Source organism: Zalophus californianus, chromosome 6, assembly GCF_009762305.2.
Source record: "Zalophus californianus isolate mZalCal1 chromosome 6, mZalCal1.pri.v2, whole genome shotgun sequence".
NCBI classification, from domain to species: domain Eukaryota; kingdom Metazoa; phylum Chordata; class Mammalia; order Carnivora; family Otariidae; genus Zalophus; species Zalophus californianus.
This window is the reverse complement of record NC_045600.1, coordinates 138,153,179-138,163,652: the sequence shown is the minus strand read 5'-3', so window position 1 is coordinate 138,163,652 and position 10,474 is coordinate 138,153,179. Positions and strand designations below refer to the sequence as shown.

At 37.0% G+C, this 10,474-nt stretch overlaps 1 protein-coding gene across 1 annotated transcript in view; it reads right to left on the bottom strand.

Annotated features, from left to right (window-relative positions):
• Positions 1-379: 379 nt before the first annotated feature.
• AGBL1 (ATP/GTP binding protein like 1) overlaps positions 380-10,474 on the bottom strand; it is a 724,399-nt gene continuing 714,304 nt past the window's right edge. The window contains exon 25 of the mRNA XM_035728075.1: positions 380-572. Within this exon, the coding sequence (XP_035583968.1) occupies positions 380-572 (193 nt within the window). The remainder of the gene's footprint in view (positions 573-10,474) is intronic.

Genomic DNA, 10,474 nt, shown 5'->3' with positions numbered 1-10,474 from the left:
AGTTAACCATATAGAAATCGGGCTGAGAAGCCAAAAAGAAGCCCAACTCCTACTTCCAGGCTGCTCCAGTTTCAAGCACAGGAAGGGAGAAAGGCTCAAAATAGTGCTGAGAGGATCCATGGTAATCCTGAGAGTAGCCCTTTCTAGCATAATGGCAGCTTGCATGGGCTCCAAAGGCCACCTAACTATGTATGTAAAAGGTGTAATTGTAACATAGCCAGTCTCTATGCCTAGTGAAACTAGAACAAACTCTGGAATTAGGTTGCTCGGCTCACATGGGCTGGCTTCTGGCACCAATGCTGTACATGTCTGAGGGTAAAGAAACAACATAGCCACTAGTCCATGGTTAGAGACATGGAGCTCGCTCTGAACCTCAGGGCTAAGGGATGGCTTTTCTTCCCTGGTCTGGCCCCTCTTCTTCTTCCCCTCCCTCATCCTTGTGGAAAGCACACTCTTGGATCTGCCGGTCCAGCTCAGAGAAGCTCCCTTCTGGGTCTGAGCTGCTGTCTGTACTGTAATCAATCTCCTCCATGCAGGGGGGCTCATCATCCAGTTCTGAGGTCACGCCGCTGCTGCATCTGCCATGGGTTCCCAGGAAACAGGAGAAGAGAGGAAGGAGAGGAAGGGAGGGAAGGAAAAAGGGATAAAAAATACAGAGGGGAGGAAAACAGAGAGAGGGAGGTGGGGAGAAAGGAGAAGGAAATGAAAAGAGAAGTTACCCAAAGGAAGGAGAATTTACAATTGATTGGAAAGGGAGAGGATATTTATCTTCCCTGAGTCTGCATCTCAATAGCCCCTGGTCCTTTAAATGTGTCCCATACACAGTCCCTAGGTCCTCAACCATTATTTTGAGATGGGGGGAAGAAATCACATAAAATCTTTGGGATTCCTTCTTCCTTTGTCAGAAGAGTCTGCATTTCTAAGTCAGATCAGAAGGTTTCCAATCAGAAGAGGTGGACAACCTCACGTACTTACGGTCTTCAGGGTTTTTGTGGCTCAAAGTGAAATATCAGAGAAGGGTGTCACTGTCACTCACTGAGTATTGGAGAATGCCACGTCAACTGTGTCCAGGGAAGGGTGGAATTGGAATTCAGGGAGCTAAGACCACAAGCCCTAATGTATCCCACTGCTACTCACAGCACTATGAGTCATTGCATAGCTCTTGTTCATTATGATGGATGGTTTATTAGAATTAGACAATCCAGGTTGAAATTAATAAAGGAGAGAGTAAGCGGGCAAAGAGCATTCTCTTTCTGCTATGTTTGTACATCCCATCATCTTCCTTCTCTCCCTTTTATGTTAGTTTATTTACAAGTGGAAGATCAGCAGGGGTTGCCCAGCAAGAGGTAGAAGGGGGCAACAGGAATGGACAACAAACCTTGACCCCATATTGAGAGCAGGGGATATTTCTTCCCAACAAACTGTATATCTATCTCATTTGCATGAGGTACCTTCTTTCCTGAAGACTTTCTAATCACTCCCTACTTAGGACTTAACCAATTAGGATTAACAGCGTGCTGGGTTTCTACTCTGTGATTTATGGAAGGCAAGCACTTCATAAATCAGGCAGAGCTGTTCATCCACCTGCCTCGCCATAAACAATGAAAATGGGTAATCAGCAGCATAGTTACATGTTAGCTCAGGAAATGAATCAGAGTCCAGTTTCCTAATTGTCTACTGACTGATGAGAGCAGCTTCATGCTCTCCAGGCCCTTGGTACCCTAAACTGAAGGTCTGGTGGGACATTTCCTGAATGGAGAGGAAGGGGAAGAAATCTGAATCTGGTTTCCACAGTCCCACAGCATTAAACTGTTACCATATTTTACAAGCTGAATTGTGGGTGATAAAGCAGTTGAGTAAAGGAAGGTAAGAGCTGCCCAACTGTAACACGAGCTCAAGTCAGCAAGAACTGATTGCCTGTGAGTCAGCCGTCACCATATGAGGGACCCAGAAGACATGCTGTACAATGTCAGGAGCCTGAGCTTCAATTCTGGCCATGAGACCTTGGAAAACCCCCAGCCTCACAGAATAGCAATGATAGTACCTTAAGAACTATTGTGCAGACTAAATGAGAAAGCACACAGATGCTATCTAGCAGAGTGTCTTGCAGAGTAAAGGCCATCAACAAATTTTAATTCTACTGCTCTACTGTGGATATGAAAGAAGAGGGTGAACCATGGTGTTGAAGGAGGCAGGCATTGAGCTTTGTTGCTTCACACCTGGGTTGTAATTACAGCAAAACCATTCAAATTTGCACTGCTAACAACTTCTCTAAAGCATCATTTTTATTATGCCACTTCCAGATTTGGAATTTGCAATGACTCTTCCTTGTTTATTAATGCAATGTGGGTACTGATGGATGGGATGCTCCCTATGGGGTCCAGTTGGCAGGAGTCCATAAGTAAACAAGGTCAGTTTTCCCCTAATGAGGGCCTGTCTTTCCTCCACTGCAGAGTCTGCTCCAATTACTCATGGACCTGGACCTTTCCCACCACAATAAAGTCGTCAGGCTGTTCTGGTTTTGATCATCCAAACATATCAGACTGAATGTTTTTCCAAGCCTTTATTCAGGTAACCGATTTCTCATCTCTAAAATGATGTTCCAACTGCTCAGCATCCAACCAAATAAGATAAGTCATTTTTAAAAGCTCATCTTAATCTCCACCAAATGACTGTCTTGATAGCTTTCTTTGAAATTTTCTCCCTTTAAATATTAATCTTCATATATTCACTTAATTTGTTTTGATCCTTAATAACATTTACAGTCCTATTGTGAATAAGGCCCAAGCCTCTGCCTAATTCTGTTATTATTCGATAGAAAGTCTAGAATGTGCTAAGAATATAGTAGACATACAATAAATAGTTCCCAAATTGAACATATAACAAGTATGTATGTAGAAAAATACATACATACCATTTTGGACTGTCTTTGGGGGGGAATTACTTTTTTCTTGATTTCTTTTTCAAAGGTTTTATATATGCATTAAGCCATAATTATCACATTAGTGCATTTTATTGATTTCAACAAATATGGTTTCCTTTGCCAGTGATGTATATAGTGTAATATAAAATAAATACATATTATATAATATACAATGTATAATATAGTATTAAATCATATATTTACTTATATAGATTTATATTTATATTTAATTTATATATGTAAATATATATTTACATTTATAGTTAACTTATATATGTAAAGGACTGAGAAAGTTTAATTGTGTCTCTCACTTATTTCTCCAAATAGAGTAAAAGTATTCTAATAACTTAGAAATCAAATTACACATTTAGGGACTTCCACTTCTCTATAGACAGAGAAGTACTTCTCTTTTTTCCTCCTCATAAATTATCCTGGATATTTTATATAAAACAAATATAAGAACACTCTAAAATGTGGATGACATATGGAGGGAAAGAAGCAGACAAGATGAGGTCTTGGGACTAAAAGACAATATGGGGTGAGCTTCCTGACATTTCCCTTTGCCTCTTATATCCCAGACTTGGAGTTAGACAAGCTGACAACCTGGAAATGCTAACAGGTGTGGACAAAAACAGTCCCAACAAGAGCTAGTTCTATCTAGCCAAATGGTAACGAAAGAGGCAGCCTAGCAAGAAGGATGAGTTTAAACTACACTACTAGCTCTACTCCAGCCAAAAACCACAGAAAAACCAGTGGCCAGAACCCTACCCCACCAAGAGAAGCAGGGAGCCTAGACTTCTACTCTCACTAGACTGTAACAAGGTGCCCACAAACCCTTTCTTTCCCCCAAGCTAAGGCATCAGAGAAGGTAGGATAGAGAGCTGGGACTTTCATTCCTAGGGCACAATAATGAGGTCCCTGACCCCTCAATACCACTGGAGGCCAGAGGGGAGCCTAAACTTCCATACACAACTGTTGGTAACAAGACTGACCCCTACCAGTGCCAATGGAGAGCAGCAGCAAGGCCCTCCTGCTCCTTGAACCCAGAGTGATATTAGTGAAGGTCTAGGGGGGACCTGAAACTCTCCCTACTGCCCAGCAGTAACAAAGAGCCCTCACACCCAGGGTGGTCAATGTGGTTAAACAGGGAACCTAGACTTTCACCTCCACCTGCCTGTAACAAGGCCCATTCTTCTCCTGTCTGAGTGGTGTTGGAGGAGACAAGTTCAAACATAAGATTTAAATCAGATCTTGGTCTCATAGTGTGATACCCAAATGTCAGGTTTCAATGTAAAATTATTCATCACACTCAGAATCAGGACAACTAATAGATACAAATATCAACATGACAGAGAAGTTAGAATTATCTAATGAGGATTTTAAAGCAGACATCACCCAAGTGCTCCATTGAGAATTATGGACACATATGAAAAGAAATAGAATGTCTCAGTAAAGAAATCGAAAATCTCAGCAAAGAAAAAAAAAATATATTTTTATATATTATTTATGTATATGGGATATATATTGTTTACATATATATTTATAAATATGGGGTATAAAGAAAAAACAAATGAAACTTTAGAAGTGAGAAGTGTACAATAACAGAAATGTAAAATGTGGCAAAGAAATAGAAAGTCTTGCAGAGAAATTAAGATATAAAGAAGAATAAGGTGGAAAGTTGAAAACTGAAAAATAAAAATAAAATGAATGAATAAAAAATTCAGCAGACAGCCTCAGCAGCAGAATGGAAGACACAGCAGAAAGATTCGGTGGATTTGAAAATAGAACAATAGAAATTACTCAATCTTAACAGAGTGAAAATAAACCAAATCAATGAGCAGGACATCAAGACCTTGTGGAACTATAACAAAAGATCTAACATTCATCCCATCAGAGTCTCAAAAGAAGAAAATCTGAAAAAGTATTCAAAGTAATGGTTGAAAACTTCTAAAACATGGCAAAGACGTAAACCTACAGGTACAAGAAGCTGAGCAAACCCCAAACAGATAAACTCAAAGAAATCCATACCAAGACAGATGGCCGACAAACTTCTGAAAACCAATGACACATTAAAAATCTTGAAAGCAGTGAGAGAGAAACCTTAGGGGAATGACAATAGGGAAAACATAACTTGAATAGCAGCAGTGTTTGCCTCAGAAACCATAGAGGTGAGGAGAAAATGGCACACTCATTCTTTGTGGTTGAAAGAAAAGAATTATCAGGCTAGGATTCTGAAATCAGAAAAGAAATATTCTCCAAAAAGGATGGGAAAATTAAAAGCATTCTTACAGGAACTAAAGTTTTGAGATTTGTTGCCAGCAGACCCACCCTGTAAGAATGGTTAAAGGGAATACTAAATAGAAATAAAATAATAGCAGAAGAAATTTTGGAACATAGGAAGAAAGAAAGAAACAAAAGAGTAAACATAGGGATAAATCAAATAGCTTTTCCTTTTCCTCTTGAATTATTAAAATTAGGTTTAACAGCTGAAGCAAAAATTATAAACCTGTGTGACATGGTTCTCCTTGTATTAATTAAATATTTAAGATCATTATATGATAAATGGAGGGCAAAGGAAGGTACAGGCAAGTAAGTTTTCTATAGTTCACTTGAATTGGTAAAAATGTGACTCCAGTTGGTTATAATAAGTTATGTGTATATAATAGAATATTTACAGAACTAAAAATGTTATACATAGAGATACACTCAAGATCCTACAGATAAATAAAAATGGAATTCTAGAAAATATCCACTCCCAGAAGACAGGAGAAATAAAACAGTTAAAAAAGGGAGAGAAAGAACAAATGGAAAAACAATAAATGGAAGGCTTAGCCCTGACATAAGAATAACATTAAATTTAAATTGTCTAAATACACCAATTAAGAGAGATTGTCAGAGTGGATTAAAAAACGTGATCAAATTGTACGCTGTCTATAATAACTCACTGAAAATATAATTAAATAGGTAGGTTGAAAGGGAAAGGATGGAAAAGATATTCCACATAAACATTAATAAAAAAAAAAGAAGTGGCTCTATTAATAGCAGATAAGGTAACCATCAGAATAAAGGAAATAACCAGGGACATAGAGGTGAATGATGATAAAAATGTCCATACATCAAGAAGTCATAGCACTCCTGATGTGTATGAACCAAACAGAACTGCATAAATATGTGAAACAAAACCTGGTAGAACTGAAAGGAGAACTAAACAAATCTATAACTATAGCTCAAGACTTCAATATTCTTTTCTCAATAGTTGATTAAACAACTAGACAGAAAATCAACAACAACACTATCAACCAACAAGATATAATTGACATAAATAAAATACTTCAGCCCTAAACAACAGAATACATATTCCTTTTCAATGCACACAGAATATATACCGAGATAGACCATATCCTCAACCATACATAAAGCTAATAAATTTTAAAGGAGCAAAATTGTACAGAGTGTATTCTTAGATCAGAGTGGAATCAAGCCAGAAATTGAAAATGGAAAGACAAAAGATAAGTTCCCAAGCACTTGGAAAGTAAGTAAATACACTTCTAAATAATTCAGGAGGTCAAATAGGATATTTCAAGGGAAAGAAAAAAATGCATTGAATTGAATGAAATTGCAAATATAACCTATCAAAATCTGTGGGACATAGATAGAGCCATAGTGAGATGGAAATTTGTAGCAATGAATGCTTACCTTAGAAAAGTCTAAAATAAAAAATCTAAGCTATTACTTTAAGAAGTAGAAACATAAGAGCAAAATAAACCCAAAACAAGTAGAAAAAAAAGGAAGGAAATAATAAGGAAACAGAAACCAATGTAACTGAAACAGAAAAACAATGGAGAAAAATCAATGAAAAAAATCTATAAAATTGAATAGCCTATAACAAGACTAACAAAGAAAAAAAGAAGGAAGGCATTAAATACCACATCAGGAATGAAACAGGACTATCACTATAGACTCTGCAGGCAATGAAAGGATAAGGAAATACCACAAAAAACTCTATGCACATAAATTTGACAACTTAGAAAGTATGGACCAATTCCTCAAAAAGTACAAACTATAATAATTCACTTAATATGAAATAGATCATTTGAATAGTTCTATAACTCTTAAGAAATTTGAATTTATAATTTAAACTCTTGAAGAAGAAATCTCTAGGGCCAGATATTCTCACTGGAGAATTACACAACATGATTAAAAAAGGATTAACACCAGTTCTACACAATCTTTTCCAGAAAACCAAAGAAGAGAGAACACTTCCTGTTCGTTTCATGAGCCAAGTATGACCCTGAGACTAAAACTAGACAAAGACAGTAAGAAGGAGGAAAGAAAACTACTGACCAATATCCCCCACGAATATAAATCCTTAACAATTAGCAAATGGAATTCAGCATTATATAAAAAAGAATTATATACCCTGACCAAGTGGAGTTAATTCCAGGGATTCAAGACTGGTTCAATATTCAAAGAGCAATCAGGGGAAGCCATATACTAACAGGCTAATGAAGAAAAATCACATGATCATATGCATTTATGCAGAAAATGCATTTGACAAAATTCAAAACCTATTAAAGAGAAAAACCCTCGGAAAAGATAGTATAAAGGAAGACTTCCTGGCCTTGATAAAGAACACGTATGAAAACATATAGTTAATATTATACTTAACGGTGAAAGACTGAATGCTTTTCCCTGTGATTGGGAACAAGTCAAAGATGTCGACTGTCATTGCTGCCATTCAGCATAGCTCTAGAAGCTCTAGCCAGCACAGTGAGGCGGGGAAAGAATATAAAAGCATATAGACGGGAAAGCAAGAATTGAAACCATCTCTATTTGGGGAATGTACGAAAACAAAAACCAAGTAAACAAAAAATAACTCCTAGAGCTGTAAGTGAGGTCAATGAGGTCATAGGTAACAAGATCAACATTCAAAAATCAATTCTACTTTAGTTAGTAAAAATGAACATGTTAAAATCATTAAACTTTTATAATCCCTAAACAGAAATGAAAGACCTAGATGTTAATAGCACAAAAGATACACCAGACTTGTATACTAAAAAAATGAAAAACACTGATGACAGGAATCCAAGAAGATTTAAATAAACAGAGAAAAGTACATGGCTCAGAAGGCTCAACATTGTAAAGATGGTGATTTTCCCCTAATTGGTACACAAATTTAACACGGTTCTCATCAAAATTCCAAAAATACTTTCATTGATCTGGATGAGGTTATGCTAAAATTCATGTGGAAAGGCTAAGGAACCAGAAATAGCTAAAGCAATTTTGAAAATAAAAATAAAGTAGGAGGGAGGAATCCCTCCATCCAATTTCAAGACATATTCTACATCCACAGTTACCAAGATTGTAGAGCTCTGGCAAAGTGATAGACACATAGGTCAACAAAATAGGACAGGGAACCCAGAAATCTATCCACACAGGTAAGACCAACTGATTTTTGATCAAAGTACAAAAGTAACTCGACTACAAGGGAAGTTTTTAATTTTATATTTTACAAAAAGCCAAGAGATTTTTGCAAAAGAAGGACATTAGCAAACATGCAAGACCTCAAGAAATATAAAGTTATTTGTTTTCCTTAGGGAGGTGAGGTTGAGGCTGGGGGAAGACTTTATGTGAGAAAATCTAAGCAACTCAAAGATGAGACAGAATAAAGATCTCAGAGAGGGGAAACCCATGGTTAGAAAAATGTTATAGAACTATGTTAAATATGTAAGGCTAATCTGGAAATGATGTTTATAAAATAGAATATAAATGTTATAAATCTTGTCAATGTGAAAACAATTTTATAACTAATATAAATAATGTATGAGTTGAAAGGAAATGCAAATTGGAATCGTTGGTCATTTATGGCACAAGTCAATAGATAATATAATCAGTTCAAAAATAAAAACGGGGGGTGCCTGGGTGGCTCAGTCATTAAGCGTCTGCCTTCGGCTCAGGTCATGATCCCAGGGTCCCGGGATCGAGCGCCGCATCGGGCTCCCTGCTCTGCGGGAAGCCTGCTTCTCCCGCTCCCACTCCCCCTGCTTGTGCTCTCTCTCTTGCTGTGTCTCTCTCTGTCAAAAAAAAAAAAAATTAATTAATTAAAAAATCTTAAAATAAAATAAAATAAAATACAAATGGGAAATAGAGGCTTCAATTTAGGCAAGTAATGGTAACAATGTAATAATTTGGAAATTTAATTGCGGAAAGGGGAAGCACCTTGACAAACTAAAGGAAAGACAGAAAATACAGAAGATTTGGGACCCAAAAATGGCACTGTGAGTATAAACAGAGTGATTCTGGTTGGCAAAATCCTAAGGCCCTCATCAGAAACAAGCATCAAACTACCATGGAGGTATTCTTCCAAAACCCAGGGTCTACGGAACTCCCATGGGAGGAGGTGAAGGATACGGCCTGCTGAAGGTACACCCAGAAAAACAAATTACAGATCAGATGAGGAAATAATTCAGACATCCACAAACCTGAAATAATATGACCATCTGGAAGAGACTACAGAATAAGGATGTTTAAAATGATTAGGGGATTAGAATAAATTCCAGAAACATAATGAAAGAATAAGATCCTTTTGAGGAAAAAATAGGCGAATCTGGAAATTGAACAGATTCTCTCTAGAAGAAAAAAGAAAGATTCAATAAACAGCTCGATGGAACAGCTCAACAGCACAAAAGACACAGTTAAATGGAGAATTCATAAATAAGAAGATATAGGTATATAGGGGATTGTAGGTTAAATTGGTAAGGGGCAATCTTCAAAAAGATAATAGTGGGAGGTGGTAGTTCTCAAACTGAAGAAATACTCTGGGGGACGCCTGGGTGGCTCAGTCAGGTCGTGATCCCAGAATCCTGGGATCAAGTCCCGTATCGGGCTCCCTGCTCAGCCGGGAGCCTGCTCCTCCCTCTGCCTCTGCTGCTCCCCTTACTTGTGCTCTCTCTCTCTCTCCCTCTGTCAAATAAATAAATAAAATCTTAAAAAACATACTCTGGAACGCAGGAAAATTTAAGCAACAAAACAAAGTCCATAATTATACATATCAGGATGAACATCCATAAAGAAAAAAAAAAGGGTGAATCAGAGAAATCAGGAAAGAAAAAACAGATTATCCTTAAATGAATGACATTTAGAGCAACAGAGTTCCCATTAAAACACAAACAAACAAATAAATAGGGGGAACCAGGTAAAGGGAACTCTCTGTGATGTCCTGGCAACTTTCCTATAAACCTAAAACTAAAACAAACAAACAAACAAAAAAACCTAAAACTAAAAAACCTAAAAACCTAAAAAGTTAATTTTAAAAAGCTTAAAAAGTAATAGAAATGTTACACCTAGCCAGAAAAACAAAACAAAACAATGAATTAATGTCTTGAAAACGCTGAGGGAAAACAAACCCCAAGTTGCAATTACATACTAAAACAAACAAACACAACTTAATTTTTTGTGAATGAGGGTAAAATAAATACACTTTCCCAGACATGGACCATCACTGAAAGAACCCCTACTGTGTATCCTTCTGTAAGAAGGAAACTGAGTTCA